The 19,001-nt window shown below is 33.7% G+C and overlaps 2 protein-coding genes across 3 annotated transcripts in view; one reads left to right on the top strand and one right to left on the bottom strand.

Annotated features, from left to right (window-relative positions):
- Positions 1-19,001, bottom strand: part of LOC137055795 (zinc transporter ZIP11-like) — a 181,758-nt gene that overhangs the window by 162,225 nt on the left and 532 nt on the right. For both annotated transcript variants that reach the window (XM_067429700.1, XM_067429699.1), the window contains exons 2-3: positions 6,581-6,746; positions 1,322-1,434 (exon numbers count right to left, since the gene is read on the bottom strand). In XM_067429700.1, the coding sequence (XP_067285801.1) occupies positions 1,322-1,434; positions 6,581-6,647 (180 nt within the window). In that variant the 5' untranslated portion in view covers positions 6,648-6,746. The remainder of the gene's footprint in view (positions 1-1,321; positions 1,435-6,580; positions 6,747-19,001) is intronic.
- LOC137055796 (somatostatin receptor type 2) lies at positions 14,335-17,312 on the top strand. Its single transcript, XM_067429701.1, has one exon. It carries the CDS (start codon positions 15,548-15,550, stop codon positions 16,574-16,576), a length of 1,029 nt encoding a protein of 342 aa, XP_067285802.1. The 5' UTR covers positions 14,335-15,547; the 3' UTR covers positions 16,577-17,312.

Here is a 19,001-nt window from a genome sequence, read left to right as displayed (position 1 = left end):
GATCCAAAGCTGATCCACAGTAATAAGTAGGAAAATAATGTATATAAATAGATTTAGAAATAGATTTAGATTAAATTTTAGATTTTGATCATAGTTAGTGTTTAGTTTTAGTTTTAATATTTTGAATTATATTTTATTTTTTTATCTTAGTTGTCATGTTTAATTTCTAATAATTACACTATGTAATTTTGTAATTTTAGGTGTTTTTTATTCTATTTGTATTGTTATATAGGTTTAATTTACTGTTATTTCAGTTTTATTTATTTGCAGTTAATAATGTTAGTGCTTAAGCTTAAACGTATTTCAGGTTATTGGGCATCATTTCTCATTTTGTTTAGTTAATATAATATAATTAATATAAATAATATAATATAATATAATATAATTAATATAATATAATATAATATAATATAATATAATATAATATAATATAATATAATATAATATAATATAATATAATTAATATAATTAATATAATTAATATAATTAATATGATATAATATAATATAACTGTTTTAATTTTAGCTTATTTTTATTTATTTTTTATGTGATTTTGTCTTTTTTTATTGCTTTTTTGTTTATTTGTTTATTTTAGGTTAAATTTATGTATGTTAGTTTTAGTTGTCCTTATTTAATTAATTTTTAATTTAAGTTAATAACTTTACTGCTTAAACTTAAACTTATTTTAGTTTATTGCCAAGGCAACGTTTCTCATGTTTGTTTAGTTTTTGTTGTTTTTGTGTTGTTAAGTTTTTCAACTTATAAATATATTTTATTAATTTCAGCTAAATTTCAAATAATATAAATAGTTTAAGTTTTATTATTAATATTTTGAATTATATTTTATTTTTTACATTTTAGTTTTCATACTAATTCCCATAAAATGTTAGTGTTTTGTTTTGGGGTTGTTTTTTCTTACTATTGCTATTTAGGTTTAATTTATTTGTATTTTTAATTTTAGTTGTATTTATTTCCAGTAAATAATTGTTGTGCTTCATCTTAAAGTGATTTCAGTTTATTGCCAAAGCAACATTTCTAATTTCTAAGCTTGATTTGTTTTACTTAACAACAATAACGCTGATTTAGATTTAGATTAGGATTTACACACCCTAATGTTGTTCCAAAGAGGAAAACATTTTCATTATATAGATAAAAGTGATCATTTTACCTTGTTTTGTGTTCCACGGAAGAAAGAAAGTCATTCAGATTGAGAACAACATGAGCATATGATGACAGAAGTCATTTTGGGTGAACAATCCCTTTTTTCCTGCATGTTTCTATATTGGTGAGTGAAGTAACCCAGCAGATGAGACCGACTCACCTGTCTGCCGGAGAAGACGAACACCAGAGCGGCTCCAGCTGCGGTGAGGCCCCAGGTGAAGAGGGTCCCCATCAGGGCCTGAACCACAGGACTGAAGCCTGGAAGCATGACGCCTGTGCAAATGAAAAACAGACGCAGGACACAGTTTATTCATCACAGAGGTGGGTGTGGACAAAATCCTGTTTATCCAGGATTCCTGCAAACACTGGCGCTTTTAAAAGCTTGAGTTGATTCGCATGTAGAATTAATGTTAAAGGTGTCTTTACGCAGCCAGGTTAAAAGGAGTCCTATAATGCCTCTTTTTACAAGATGTAAAATAAGTCTCTGATGTCCCCAGAGTGTGTATGTGAAGTTTTAGCTCAAAATACCTTAAATATGTCAAAATTATCACTTTTTGAGGCCGTTTTTGTGTGTCCCTTTAAAAGCACATTGAATGCTTCTCCCGCCCCCTTCCAGGAAGAGATATTAATTATGGTTATAATATCCGCCGATGAAGAGAGAACAGGGATAGTTTAGTTTAATTACGGTTATAATATCTGCTGATGAAGAGAGAACAGGGATAGTTTAGTTTAATTACGGTTATAATATCCGCTGATGAAGAGAGAACAGGGATAGTTTAGTTTAATTACGGTTATAATATCTGCTGATGAAGAGAGAACAGGGATAGTTTAGTTTAATTACGGTTATATTCTCTGCTGATGAAGAGAGAACAGGGATAGTTTAGTTTAATTACGGTTATAATATCTGCTGATGAAGAGAGAACAGGGATAGTTTAGTTTAATTATGGTTATAATATCTGCTGATGAAGAGAGAACAGGGATAGTTTAGTTTAATTACGGTTATAATATCCGCCGATGAAGAGAGAACAGGGATAGTTTAGTTTAATTATGGTTATAATATCTGCTGATGAAGAGAGAACAGGGATAGTTTAGTTTAATTACGGTTATAATATCCGCTGATGAAGAGAGAACAGGGATAGTTTAGTTTAATTACGGTTATAATATCTGCTGATGAAGAGAGAACAGGGATAGTTTAGTTTAATTACGGTTATAATATCTGCTGATGAAGAGAGAACAGGGATAGTTTAGTTTAATTACGGTTATAATATCTGCTGATGAAGAGAGAACAGGGATAGTTTAGTTTAATTATGGTTATAATATCTGCTGATGAAGAGAGAACAGGGATAGTTTAGTTTAATTACGGTTATAATATCCGCTGATGAAGAGAGAACAGGGATAGTTTAGTTTAATTACGGTTATAATATCTGCTGATGAAGAGAGAACAGGGATAGTTTAGTTTAATTACGGTTATAATATCTGCTGATGAAGAGAGAACAGGGATAGTTTAGTTTAATTACGGTTATAATATCTGCTGATGAAGAGAGAACAGAGATAGTTTAGTTTAATTACGGTTATATTCTCTGCTGATGAAGAGAGAACAGGGATAGTTTAGTTTAATTACGGTTATAATATCTGCTGATGAAGAGAGAACAGGGATAGTTTAGTTTAATTACGGTTATAATATCTGCTGATGAAGAGAGAACAGAGATAGTTTAGTTTAATTACGGTTATAATATCTGCTGATGAAGAGAGAACAGGGATAGTTTAGTTTAATTACGGTTATAATATCTGCTGATGAAGAGAGAACAGAGATAGTTTAGTTTAATTACGGTTATAATATCTGCTGATGAAGAGAGAACAGAGATAGTTTAGTTTAATTACGGTTATAATATCTGCTGATGAAGAGAGAACAGAGATAGTTTAGTTTAATTACGGTTATAATATCTGCTGATGAAGAGAGAACAGGGATAGTTTAGTTTAATTACGGTTATATTCTCTGCTGATGAAGAGAGAACAGGGATAGTTTAGTTTAATTCCGGTTATAATATCTGCTGATGAAGAGAGAACAGGGATAGTTTAGTTTAATTACGGTTATAATATCTGCTGATGAAGAGAGAACAGGGATAGTTTAGTTTAATTACGGTTATAATATCTGCCGATGAAGAGAGAACAGGGATAGTTTAGTTTAATTACGGTTATATTATCTTCCGATGAAGAGAGAACAGGGATAGTTTAGTTTAATTACGGTTATAATATCTGCTGATGAAGAGAGAACAGGGATAGTTTAGTTTAATTACGGTTATAATATCTGCCGATGAAGAGAGAACAGGGATAGTTTAGTTTAATTACGGTTATAATATCTGCAGATGAAGAGAGAACAGGGATAGTTTAGTTTAATTACGGTTATAATATCTTCCGATGAAGAGAGAACAGGGATAGTTTAGTTTAATTACGGTTATAATATCTGCTGATGAAGAGAGAACAGGGATAGTTTAGTTTAATTATGGTTATAATATCTTCCGATGAAGAGAGAACAGGGATAGTTTAGTTTAATTACGGTTATAATATCTGCTGATGAAGAGAGAACAGGGATAGTTTAGTTTAATTACGGTTATAATATCTGCAGATGAAGAGAGAACAGGGATAGTTTAGTTTAATTACGGTTATAATATCTGCTGATGAAGAGAGAACAGGGATAGTTTAGTTTAATTACGGTTATAATATCTGCCGATGAAGAGAGAACAGGGATAGTTTAGTTTAATTACGGTTATAATATCTGCCGATGAAGAGAGAACAGGGATAGTTTAGTTTAATTACGGTTATAATATCTGCCGATGAAGAGAGAACAGGGATAGTTTAGTTTAATTACGGTTATAATATCTGCCGATGAAGAGAGAACAGGGATAGTTTAGTTTAATTACGGTTATAATATCTGCCGATGAAGAGAGAACAGGGATAGTTTAGTTTAATTACGGTTATAATATCTGCTGATGAAGAGAGAACAGGGATAGTTTAGTTTAATTACGGTTATAATATCTGCTGATGAAGAGAGAACAGGGATAGTTTAGTTTAATTATGGTTATAATATCTGCCGATGAAGAGAGAACAGGGATAGTTTAGTTTAATTACGGTTATATCTGCTGATGAAGAGAGAACAGGGATAGTTTAGTTTAATTACGGTTATAATATCTGCTGATGAAGAGAGAACAGGGATAGTTTAGTTTAATTACGGTTATAATATCTGCCGATGAAGAGAGAACAGGGATAGTTTAGTTTAATTACGGTTATAATATCTGCTGATGAAGAGAGAACAGGGATAGTTTAGTTTAATTACGGTTATAATATCTGCTGATGAAGAGAGAACAGGGATAGTTTAGTTTAATTACGGTTATAATATCTGCTGATGAAGAGAGAACAGGGATAGTTTAGTTTAATTACGGTTATAATATCTGCCGATGAAGAGAGAACAGGGATAGTTTAGTTTAATTACGGTTATAATATCTGCTGATGGAGAGAGAACAGGGATAGTTTAGTTTAATTACGGTTATAATATCTGCTGATGAAGAGAGAACAGGGATAGTTTAGTTTAATTACGGTTATATCTGCTGATGAAGAGAGAACAGGGATAGTTTAGTTTAATTACGGTTATAATATTTGCTGATGAAGAGAGAACAGGGAAAGTTTAGTTTAATTACGGTTATATTATCTGCTGATGAAGAGAGAACAGGGATAGTTTAGTTTAATTACGGTTATAATATCTGCTGATGGAGAGAGAACAGGGATAGTTTAGTTTAATTACGGTTATAATATCTGCTGATGAAGAGAGAACAGGGAAAGTTTAGTTTAATTACGGTTATATCTGCTGATGAAGAGAGAACAGGGATAGTTTAGTTTAATTACGGTTATAATATTTGCTGATGAAGAGAGAACAGGGAAAGTTTAGTTTAATTACGGTTATATTATCTGCTGATGAAGAGAGAACAGGGATAGTTTAGTTTAATTACGGTTATAATATCTGCTGATGAAGAAAGAACAGAGATAGTTTAGTTTAATTACGGTTATATTATCTGCTGATGAAGAGAGAACAGGGATAGTTTAGTTTAATTACGGTTATAATATCTGCTGATGAAGAGAGAACAGGGATAGTTTAGTTTAATTACGGTTATAATATCTGCTGATGAAGAAAGAACAGAGATAGTTTAGTTTAATTACGGTTATATTATCTGCTGATGAAGAGAGAACAGGGATAGTTTAGTTTAATTACGGTTATAATATCTGCTGATGAAGAGAGAACAGGGAAAGTTTAGTTTAATTACGATTATAATATCTGCTGATGAAGAGAGAACAGGGAAAGTTTAGTTTAATTACGGTTATAATATCTGCTGATGAAGAGAGAACAGGGATAGTTTAGTTTAATTACGGTTATAATATCTGCTGATGAAGAGAGAACAGGGATAGTTTAGTTTAATTACGGTTATAATATCTGCCGATGGAGAGAGAACAGGGATAGTTTAGTTTAATTACGGTTATAACTTATGTTGTCATCTTGCTTTATGACATGCTATTGCATTTGTGTTCGTACTGTATCAATAAATGTGAAAGACGGACGACATCTTGAGCGACTCCCAAATGTGCTCGACTACACCAACTCTTCCTCTTCTCCACATGTTCCCGGGGGCGGGGTTATGCAAATATTAGGGTTAGTGATGTCACTTTTTGTAATCATTATCAGCCGTTGCAATCCTTAAGAGATTTCTGTAAAAGAAAATATCTCCCATTGCTTTGAGCGTCATAACTTTGCAGATGTTTTTTATGTTCAAACAGTGACACTACACACTCACTAAAGTAATAAAAAATGTTTTATCATAATCAATCACCTCTTTAAGGTTGCTCTGTGCCCGCTTAAAATTTGAAACACAATGCATAATAAAAGCCAGACTAAATTATGCCTGCTCTGACACACCTAAACTAAAGCCAAGCCCCTTGTTTAACAATATGCAGTTAAAATAGCTGTGTAAATGCATTTATGCCACCCCTGTCTGTGTAAAGACACCTAAATGCCAGTTCAGAAGTGCTTCAGTGTAAAACTGCCATATGTCAGATGTGTAAACAGACTCTGTGTGAGTGCAACACCTGTCATTATGCATAAATCAACCATTATAATCAACACCACAGTCTCTGCCGATGACAACTGTTAAAAAAATCTCTAAAGTTACATGATAAAGCTAATGCAGTGCTATTTAATCAAACGAGTTTCCTAAAAAGTTTATCTGCTGCAGACCATCGAGCCCTTCTGTTGCGTTTAAACATTTAAACATGTCAAAACCAGAAAATAAACACATCTATATTAAAGTTGTGGTTCGCTTTCATTCATTCTTTAACATTTTTACAACAGCATAGACTATTGGATAGTACTTACTGTTTACAGGCACCAACTGAGCCGCTTCACTTCCTGCTTCCCTGTACACGTGTATGTGTGACGGCATAAATCCCGCCTCTCTCGATCTCCTATTGGGTGATTCACACGCTATAGGATTTTAAAGTAGCCACGTCAGCTGCGTTCGAACAGGTTTGCGTAGGTTTACCTGGATAAACAACTTAGGTTTAATAACTTGTACTGGAGAGAACTTTTTCTTTTTTAAACAATTATGCAGTTCCTTTCCATGCAAGATTTTTATGAAATATATTTGGAGTAAATTGACGTTTGCATATATATATATATATATATATATATATATATATATATATATATATATATATATATATATATATATATATATATATATATATATATATATATATATATATATAGTTTTCTGGATTCTTTTTTAATAGTTTAATTACATTTTAATAATCAAAAAGCGTGTCTAATTAGCTAAGTAAATTCATAAAAGCATTATACAATAATTTAATTTCTAAAAAATAAAGAAAAGTGATTGAGTACTGACCTGCTTTTTATTTATTCATCAAACTTTTCATAAAAGGTTCATTGAGGACGACATCAGCATGTCAAGCAGTAAACTACAATTTCTTCATTATATTACTGTTTTTTGTATATTATATATATATATATATATATATATATATATATATATATATATATATATATATATATATATATATATATATATATATATATATATATATATATATATATATAATTAGACACGCTTTTTGATTATTAAAATGTAATTAAACTATTAAAAAAGAATCCAGAAAACGTAAAACAGAAAACACATAATTTGTTTTTTTAAAAATTATAATTAAACCAATTTCATAGCACCCTGGGCATCTAGTTTTTGTTCAACTTTTTGTCAATTTTTGTTAAATTGTTGTCATTAAGAAATTGTAATTTACTTGATTTGTTGACGTCATCCCTAATGAGGTTATCTTTCATTATAAAAACCCAAAGCTGCTGTCCCTTGAATATGTTGTTAATTTATTTATCTTTTATGCAAAATTCTTCATTCACAAACACACTGGTCTCATGCTTTCCTCTTTTTCTTGCTCAATTTAGTTCTTTTATTTCATCTCTTGGACTTAAATATCAAAAGAGTGCAAAGTTTCTGATGCATTATGATGAATAATTCAAAGGTAAGCCCTAACAAAATAATTACTTAGTTTGAGTAGAGCCAACGCAAATTAAACAAACTAGTTCAAACAAATGAACTTTTATGAGTATATAGAACTCTCTTTTTTGAGTTCTCAAAACTGACACATTTTAATTAATCTGAATTGTTTCATTGTTTTGAGATTGATGAATTGATTCATAAAACACAAATCCATTATGTTTTCTGTTTCTGTCGTTATGATTGTTGATTAGATATAACCACACTGTAAAAAAATATTGTTGGTTAAACTTTTGAACCTTAAAAAAAATGTTGGGTTGTTTCAACCTCTTTTGGGGTCAAATATGGACAAACTCAATGGTATGGGCTTGACCATATTTGACCCAAAAATGGGTTGAAATATGGACAATTTTGGGCCAAATATGCCAAAAAAATCTAGATTGTTTCAACCCATGTTTGGGTCAAATATGGACAAACCCAACCGTTGGGTTTACATTTTTTAATTACATTTTCAAACCCAACAGTTGGGTTTGTCCATATTTGACCCAAAAATGGGTTGAAACAACCCAGATTTTTTTTAGTATTTGACCCAACATTGTCCATATTTCAACCCCTTTTTGGGTCAAATGGGCAAACCCAAATATGGACCCAAAATAACCCATATTTCAACCCATTTAGGGGTTAAATAAGGACAACCCCAACGGTTGAGTCTGAAAATTTAATTAAAAAATAAATAAACCCACCGGTTGAGTAAGTCCATATTTGACCCAAAAATAGATTTAAATATGGAAAGTTTTGCTCCATACTTGGGTTTTTCCATATTTTACCCAAAATAGGTTGAAATATGTACAATCGGTCAAATACTCGAGAAAAAAAAAATACTGGGTTGTTTCAACCTATTTTGGTGTCAAATAAACCCAACTGTTGGGAATTTATTTTATTTTATTTTATTTTATTTTATTTTATTTTATTTTATTTTATTTTATTTTATTTTATTTTATTTTATTTTATTTTATTTTATTTTATTTTATTTTATTAGCGTATTTGACACAAAATATTTTAATTTCAAAATCCATATTTCAACCCATTTGTGGGTTAAACTTTTGTTAAACTTTAAAAAAAATAAGTTACCTGGTTGCCTCAAATTCTTAAGTTCATTTAAATAAAAAAAACTGAGTTAATACAATGAAGGAGATTGGCTTAATAAATAGAAACTCAAAATATTATGTTATCTGAACCACATGAATTATCTAAGCGGATTAAACAAAAGATTAAAAGGTGTGATAACTAATCCTGAAAATATTATTTTCAGTGCATGCTTCATCTCCCTGAACTTGTATGATCTTGTATTTATCAATCAATCAATCATTCAATCAATCAATCAATCAATCAATCAATCAATCTATCAAATTTTATTTATATAGCGTCTTACAACAACCAAAAGGAGCACACAGCGCTTTCCAGTAAAAACATCAACAGACAACAGAATGTAACAACATAATTGTACATAAAATAGCAATCAAGTCAGAGGCTACGTGTTAAACGCTTGGATGAATAAATGTTTTCAACTGTGATTTAAAAACACTCAACACAGTGATGTATAAATATATATATATATATATATATATATATATATATATATATATATATATATATGTATAAATTTGTGCAATAAAAAAAAATGTTTTAATTAAAATTAACTTAAAAATTGTGTGCATGTGCTCTGATATTTTCATGTCGCTTTATTTTAGATGACACGAGTTTGAACCCTTTTCAAATAATTTTCAAAGTCCATCAATGATACAATTATGAAATGTAACTTATCGTTAGTCCTTTATCTTTTCATTTTTGACGTGTGTTCTTTAATTGTTAATTCCTTTATGTTTGCTGTACTCTCCTTTTATCTTTCATCTCTGTTCTCTTTTATTTGATCTATAATTTCTTGTCAGCTTTCTTAGAAAAGCCCTTGGTTATCTATCCTGCATCACTTTATCTTTTTTTCTATTCCTTTATGGTGAGCAGATTTTTCTTTCTTTCATGCCACTGTGATTCATATGACCTTCTTATGTTCATCTTTAAGAAGGTCTGTTCAGAGGATCAGAGAAGTTTTGAAATAGGATTTGAAGTTTTTTTAAATATTAAAATGATATGCATGCATATTATTTGCTATACCTTGAATAAATGATACTGGATTCCTCTTCAGCTCTACTGGAATAGTTGAAATCGTAGAATTGTTGTGCTTTTCAGCAGCTCATAAACAAATGAGTCAAACTCAAGGTCAAATGAAGCATGACAGGTTATTCAGTGCATTTGAGTTATTGTCATTCAGAGCCACGATAAACCATAAGAAATTACAGCGAAACAGAAATGATTGTTCCTAGAAATCTAAATGTTTACAGATTGTTCAAATTATTACTATTATTATTATTTATTTTATTTTCTATAATTCCTTTATTTTATATGTACATGTATGTTAATGCTTTGGCAATACATTGAAACAATTGTCATGCCAATAAAGCACATTTAAATTAATGAAAGACACATGGGGAGTAATATCAGTAACACTGAAAAACAGAAATAATGGAGCTAATTAAAAAACACATTGCCTTTAAAATACAGCTTTTGTTCGTATGAATAATCAGTCACTTAAAACTAAACTCAGTGTAACAATGATTATTGAAATAGACATGCTTTTTGATTACTAAAATTTAACTTAGCCATTAAAGGTGCCGTAGAATGAAAAATTGAATTAACCTTGCCATAGTGAAATAATAAGAGTTCAGTACATGGACATCACATACTGTGAGTCTCAAACACCATTGCCTCCTACTTCTTATGTAAATCTCATAAATCAAAAACTCAACAGAAAAAAAAAGTGCTTATCAACATAAACCCAACCATGACGTAAGCGTTGGGGATCATTTATATGCACATCCCCAACATTTGCATCTGTCCAACAAGCCGAATCTACTGATGGTAAACAAGACACTCGAAGATCGCAAAACCGGCTCTCATGACACACGGTTGAGGTTTATTATAACCGGATACCACAACAAATCGTTCGTTTGTTCGGCTCAAGCAAGCTTCACTCAGCATCTTAAACTGAAGAAAGGGGCAACTATATTCCTTTAAGCAGTAAGTAATTTATCCACTTTTTGACTAGCTATTTAAACACTGTCTGGTTAAATTGAAAGTTTCTTAGAGAGACCGCATTGTCTAGATAACGCAAGATGCTAGTACAGTAACAGTAGGAAACACCAAGTACCATACCAAACTAAATAGTGTGTCATGACAAAGGGTAATATTATTTTGTATTACAAAATACAACCGTAGATACTTTTCTTACAGATCGTTCACGGGATCCTACTAGCAAATGTCACCATTTCCACCATATAAGTTAAAACGACAGTCAATGGAGATTGATAAAATGCAGCTTTCCTGTTTATTGGTGTTTTCAGATCATCCGTGCGCGAGAGAGAGCTCGTGTGTATATGGTTGCCAGATTGGACATGTTTAGGTAGAAACCGGAGTGTATACGGGTTTCTTTTCACAGAAAAACTCTGTTTGGCGGATTTAATGACTGAAATCTGGCAACCGCACGATCACAAGCTCTTTCTGGCGCGCGGATGATCTGAAAACACCAAATAAACAAGTAAGCTGTATTTGAGATGTTCTGCTTAAAGTGTCATTCAGTCGGTCTGTTGTGTCAGGACGGTCAGGACTCACGAGCCGCTTTACTGGACCTGTAAAACTGTATCTGTACACTTTTAACCCTTAAATAAGCCACATACCCTCTATGTAGATATCAGAGAACAATTTAATTTATTGTTTTAAATTTCTCTAGGGCACCTTTAAAATGGATTTCATAGAGCCCTACATTATGAATCAAACAATTAGCCACATCCTATCGAAACCTGTCAAGTGATAATGATAAAGTGAATGCAGTGCTATTTGAGACTGAAAGACTCCTGTAAAGTTTATCTGCTAAAGATCATCATGAACTTCTGAGGTATTTCAGTCATTTTTCATAAATTTTTACAAAGTTTTGTCTGTATTTGACCCAAACATGGGTAGAAACAACCAAGCAATTTTTAGAGTATTTGACTTAAAATTGTCCACATTTCAACCAATATGGAATTACCCAAATATGGATCCAAAAATGTCCATATTGCAACCCATATTTGGGTCAAATATGGATAAACCCAACCATTGGGTTTGAAAATGCTATTAAAAAAATGTAACCTTAACGGTTAGGTTTGTCTATATTTGACCCAAACATGGGTTGAAAAAACCCAGCATTTTTAGAGTGAATCTCAGCATACACTGTTTTACTCATTAAAGAACACACATGCAACAAAATCAGACAAGACAAGGTAATAAATATATGAGATGCACAGATGAGACCTCACTTAAAAAATGGGTCAAATATGGGCAAACCCAAATATGGACCCAAAATATTCCATATTTCAACTAGGGGTGTGCACGAATATTCGAATAGTCGAATATTCGATCTGTAATTAACATTCGAAAACTAAAAATACTATTCGAATTTTATTTTGTTAATTGGCTGGCAGTAAATGCAGTTGTAGCAGATATCAAGTGGTACCCTCAGGACAGAAGGACAGCCAAACATGGATGAGATGAAGGACCTGCATTTATTTACTTTAAAGAAAAACTAGGTTGGAGCAAAATTAGTAAACACACACACACTGGAAGGCCTACGCTGCATTCAGTCAGACTGAGCGCGAACGCTTAAAGGGGAAGCGGATAACGCATCCTAAGGTGCGCCACTAATTAAGGCCCCACCTACAACAATTGGTAGGAACTCCCGACTGGAACCATTGAAAATTAAACATAAATAACAATGAAAGGGTAACATTAAGTTGTGATGAAGTTAAAACATTTACAAAAATATTTATTTCAACACAAATAAGTTAAGGTAAAATAAAATAATAAAAGTAGGATGACATAAAATAAAAAGTCACAAGCAACTGGCTACACAGTGCATCCATGAGAAATCCCTCTAAATCTCGCAGTTATATCTCAATCCACTGGGTGGCGTTGTGGAGCAGGTTAATAATTTAAGTGCATTTGATCACAATGTCGTCGTCTGCCTCGCAATGTTTGGAATTAACGTTACTTCGATGAAAATTGAAAATGCTGTTTGCACTATGATGAAAATGCACAAAATGGAGTTACTTTTGATGAAATCAATTACTGAAACTGAGTTATAATGATATCACCACCACAAACGAGAATCACATGAAATCCAAACACCAGTGGAATGAGCGATCACTGCAGGAGTGCAGGTAAGCTCATCTGTAGCTATGTTACCCCGAGTGCGAGTGAGAACTTATGATAGCAAAATGATCTCGAGACAAATGCTTCCTTTAAAGTTCTTTGAGGGTTTATGAACAGAAAATACAAAGTTCTTCACTCAGACTTCACTTAACCGATATCTTTGTCTCCGCAACGCCTGTCAGTGGCGCCTTTTCTTACCCGAGAATAATATCATAATCCAATAATATTATAGTTTATCCCTACATGAAAATGTGAAACAATACAAAGTAAACACATCAGCCATATCAAACACACGCACACACAGGTCGGTAGGCTATAGCCTATTGACGTTTGTGTGTGTGTGTGTGTGTGTGTATACGTCACGCTAACTGACGCGCTCTGCGCTCGTGCTCCTTGAGCTTATAATGCTTTTGTTCTTTAGGCATTTTTTTACACACTGTTTAATGTTTTAAAAACCTTAAGATATAACGTAAGCGTGTTGTGTACATTGCCTAATCATAAGCTTGTTCAGAAATGGTGACGACATGTTTAGAGAAAAAAAGAAAGAAACATCTCTCATTTTCTCAAAATACCTAATTTAAATAAACGAATATTCGAATATTCGATTTTTATGAGCCCAAATATTCGAATACAATATTTTGGGAAAATGCCCATCCCTAATTTCAACCCATTTTTTGGGTTAAATAACGACAAACCCAAACATTGAGTTTGAAAATTGAATACAAAAAAAATGAAACCCAATGGTTGAGTTTGTCCATATTTGACCCAAACATGGGTTGAAACAACCCAGCATTTTTAGAGTATTTGACCTAAAAGTAACCATATTTCAACATCTATTTGGGTCAAAATGTGGAAAAAACTGAAATATGGACCTAAAATTCTCCATATATTTCAACCTATTTTGGGGTCAAATAAGGACAACCTCAACTGTTGGATTTGAAAATTGAATTAAAAAAGAAAATTAACCCAACAGTTGGGTTTGTCCATATTGGACCCAAACATGGGTTGAAACAAACCAACATTTTTAGAGTATTTGACCCCAAATTGTCCATATGTCAATCCCTTTTTGGGTCAAATTGTGGAAAAACCCAAATATGGAAACAAAATTGTCCATATTCCAACCCATTTTTGGGTTAAATTAGGACAAACCCAACTATTGGGTTTGAAAATGTAGTAAAAACAATTGAAATTTGGGTCAAATATGAACAAACCCATCAATTGGTTTAAACTTTTAAATTAAATTTGTAAACCCAACAGCTGGGATTGTCCCCACCAATAAGGGGTATTGGGGGGGTCAAACAACTCAGCAGGAACATGCATACATTAAAGGTTTTTGAATGAAAGGTTCCTCATGTCCTGGTCCTTCTTTCCCACGCAGTTACAATTCTTAGAAGTTGCAGCATGCTATTTGTAAAACTGGCATGTTCCTAGTTAAGAGATACAAGAAAGCTCAAGCCCAGAACAGTGAAACCAAACGCTGGCCGTGTAGATTTATTGGAGAGGACTGGATACCTGTCTTCAGCCACACAAAGTCACTTGAGGCCCCTTAAACCTCTAAATAAGCTCAGCCTGCAGACGCATTTCCAAGTTTACACTACATGCCAGCGGAAAGATCCAAATTGTAGGAATGATTTCATGGAATTGAGAGTAGAGTGACCACCAAAACAATTCGCATATTGCATAAGCTCTACTAAAACAGTGCTTGTTGTCAGTGTGGTGAGTATATATCCAACTATATACAATCATGACCCCCCTGAGTTTCCCGGCATCTCTTGGGAAGTTCACTGTGAGAATTGCGGCATTCCAGCTATGCGTGTCAGAGGAGGAACAGGACTAAGGTGATCACTCATTACTCTTGCCCTTTTATCTGCGACCGCTTCCACCCACCGAGGCCTTGTGCGCGTGATAGATGATTCACCGACCAACAAACAAAGATAATCAGCGAGAAACATAAACACTGAAGGGGGGAAACGCAGCATATTCAAACACGCAGATGGAGACAGGCCAAATTCATCGCTCATCCGTTGGGGACGTATTTGTAAAGTGGGTGGCCCAGAGGAGAAGTTGGGGGTTGATCGGCTCAGATTGACCCCCCACTGAACTGAGAGGAAAGGGAGGAAACAGAGGGGTGGAGAGAAGGAGGAAAATCAGAGGGAGTGAACAAGGGAGTGTGAAAGAAAGAGGCTGGATGGACCTTCTGACAAGAGTGTTTAGTTATGAAAACAAAAGTATTGTAACAGATGGCACCCTGGAAACCTCATAACAGCGGATTGGAACTAGCCGGCGCAGCTTATCAACGGATGACTTACACACACACACACTCTGGGATATATAAGATCTCCCTAGGAGGGTCTAACACCAACTTTGGAGACTAGATATTTCAACAAATGCCAGTTCATTGAGGTGAAATGTCTTTTTCCCTTTGAAATTTCTTGTTAAGATGGGAAAATAAACCTGTGATCAAGAACAAATTTCCAATACATCTGAACTTCTCCTTCAAGGACTACAAACCACAAATGGAAACCGCAGTGCCTTTGGGAATGTTTTACGATAACGTATCGGTTCTAGGTCTGGATGGTGCTGGAATAAACAATGTCTACATCCAGGAGGACTTTGACGCATTTAGCGTCACCATGGCCGTAATGTACCTGGCCGTGTGCATTGTGGGATTGGCTGGGAACTCGCTGGTCATCATCACCATTCTGAAGCTGGATAAAATGTCTTCGGCGACCACAGTCTACATTTTCAACTTGGCGTTGGCTGATGGGCTTTTCATGGTAGGACTCCCGTTTATTGCTATCCAAAACTTCCAGGATCAGTGGATCTTCGGGGATGCTGTGTGTAAGCTGGTTATGGTTCTGGATGGCATCAATCAATTCACAAGTGTGTTCTGCCTGACGGTGATGAGTGTTGACCGCTACATGGCGCTGATAGACCCGTTGCGCTTCGCTCATTGGCGGACGCCACGGCGGGCGAAAATCATCGCTGCATTGATGTGGTTTATCTCTCTGTTTCCCGTGCTTCCCATGGCTATTCACTTCTCCGACAACTACGGTTTGTGCACCGTTGACCCTCATGTTGCATCTGACACCTGGTGGTTGACCTTTCTTAGCTACACGTTTGTACTAGGCTTCGCCTTGCCCTTCACTGTAATGATTGTGTTTTACACGGCACTGTTGGTGACTCTGAGAAACGCCAGGACGCAAACGCCTTCCTCGGAGAGTCACAGGCTGGAGAAACAGGTGACCAAGATGGTGGTGGCAGTTGTTTCGGTGTTCGGCGTCTGCTGGCTGCCATTTTACGTCCTTAACTTTTGCTCTCTGCACCGGACGGATTTCGCGCTCGATTTCACTCGCGGCTTCGAGTTTGTGGTGCTGCTGTCGTACTCGTGGAGCTGCGCCAATCCGATACTGTACGCATGTCTGTCGGAAACCTTTCGGAGGCATTTCCACGCCCTCCTCTGTCCTCATAAGAGCTCACCGACACACTGCGACAGAGACACCGAAGGCTACGTCCTGCACGACACCAATGGGCAAGCCGTGTAAGCTTAGTTTAAACATTTTGAGGGTTTATGTTGCAATACATTCCCGCTTTGTAAACAGACAATCCTTGATTTCAGTACTGCAATTCAAAATACGAGCAAGTGAGTAGGGGTGTAACGGTAAACGTATTTGTACCGAACCATGTCAGTACGGGGCTTCCGGTACGGTGCACATGTGAACCGAACGGTACCGAATGCAATCTTTAACTTGTTTTACACGCGGAACACACTTCAATCTGAGTTCACACATTTTAGCATGAAACTCAAACGATAAATGCCATTAGGAGGCTCTTTAATGTGGCGTGACTGATCACTGTTTAGACGAGTGAATGTGATCATCTCGTCATAGTCAATGAATAAACACGAATGAACATCTGAAGGTGTGTTGAGGATACAGTATAACTGAAACGCATCATATGTGGAGTAATCATTCAATCAGTGTCTCAACGGCGGACAGACGTCAATAAAACAGCTCGAGAACAACGTCCCGCAGCATCATATTTACCTCAGAAGTCCTTCAGTGTCCACAGCTGTGAGTTCACTACAGAAATCCACTCTTTCACTGAATATATGACCTATATTAGCCTATATATTCACTATATTAGCCTATATATTCATTATACTAGCCTATATATTCACTATATTAGCCTATATATTCATTATACTAGCCTATATATTCACTATATTAGCCTATATATTCATTATACTAGCCTATATATTCACTATATTAGCCTATATATTCACTATATTAGCCTATATATTCATTATACTAGCCTATATATTCACTATATTAGCCTATATATTCACTATATTAGCCTATATATTCACTATATTAGCCTATATATTCATTATACTAGCCTATATATTCATTATATTAGCCTATATATTCATTATATTAGCCTATATATTCACTATATTAGCCTATATATTCATTATATTAGCCTATATATTCATTATATTAGCCTATATATTCACTATATTAGCCTATATATTCACTATATTAGCCTATATATTCACTATATTAGCCTATATATTCATTATATTAGCCTATATATTCACTATATTAGCCTATATATTCACTATATTAGCCTATAAATTCACTATATTAGCCTATATATTCATTATATTAGCCTATATATTCATTATATTAGCCTATATATTCATTATATTAGCCTATATATTCATTATATTAGCCTATATATTCACTATATTAGCCTATAAATTCATTATATTAGCCTATATATTCATTATATTAGCCTATATATTCATTATATTAGCCTATATATTCATTATATTAGCCTATATATTCATTATATTAGCCTATATATTCACTATATTAGCCCATATATACACTATATTAGCCCATATATTCACTATATTAGCCCATATATTCACTATATTAGCCTATATATTCACTATATTAGCCTATATATTCATTATATTAGCCTATATATTCATTATATTAGCCTATATATTCACTATATTAGCCTATATATTCACTATATTAGCCTATATATTCATTATATTAGCCTATATATTCACTATATTAGCCTATATATTCATTATATTAGCCTATATATTCACTATATTAGCCTATATATTCATTATATTAGCATATATATTCACTATATTAGCCCATATATTCATTATATTAGCCTATATATTCACTATATTAGCCTATATATTCAAAATATTAGCCTATATATTCACTATATTAGCCTATATATTCATTATATTATATTAGTTATTAGTGGTGTCTGAATTATTAATGTGTTTAAATAAATTACAGCCACTGTGTAAAATTATAATATTTTAACAATGAATTAGAGAAAAAACTACCTTATGTGAAGTTTACATGTTTGCACACAATGTGTTATTTGAGTGTTGATTATTATATAGAAAAATATAACATTTAGGCTAATAGTTTGGCCTCTGTTGTAAACTTTTAATGTTACAGTAATGTGCAAGTAAGGGAGCCCTATAGTTTACAGCATCATGTTTAATAAACTTTTAGTTATAATTGAGGACGGACACAATTTGTTCAGTAAACCACTGTTTCACGAGTTCACTCTTAGATATAATTTATAGAGAGTAAATTTAAATACGTGTTTAGCGTGCTGTCCGGGGGGAGGGCTTCGAGCTCGGACTTCGGCCCGAACCCAGAGTACCCCACATGTGGAGAAGGGGTGGTGGAGGGATGCGGATAAACTGTCAACAAAATGGAGGTAAGACGGCTGCGAATATATATAAACCTCTTTTGTTGATTAGCTGAGTATTCTCCACCTGTGTCAATTATCTGATCATGCTCCTCCCGAACCTTATTTAATAAAACTTAAAATAAATAAAAAGTCTCTCTCCTGCTGTACCGAACCGTGACTTCAATACCGAGGTCAGTTTTGTGTACCGTTACACCCCTACCAGTGAGAATG

This window comes from Pseudorasbora parva, chromosome 21 (assembly GCF_024679245.1).
Source record: "Pseudorasbora parva isolate DD20220531a chromosome 21, ASM2467924v1, whole genome shotgun sequence".
NCBI lineage: Eukaryota > Metazoa > Chordata > Actinopteri > Cypriniformes > Gobionidae > Pseudorasbora > Pseudorasbora parva.
The sequence above is the reverse complement of the archived record's forward strand: the minus strand, read 5'-3'. Positions and strand labels throughout refer to the sequence as shown.

Coding starts and splice junctions, on each gene's coding strand:
- LOC137055796 (XM_067429701.1), top strand. CDS start 15,548: ATGGAAACCGCAGTGCCTTTGGGAATGTTTTACGATAACGTATCGGTT.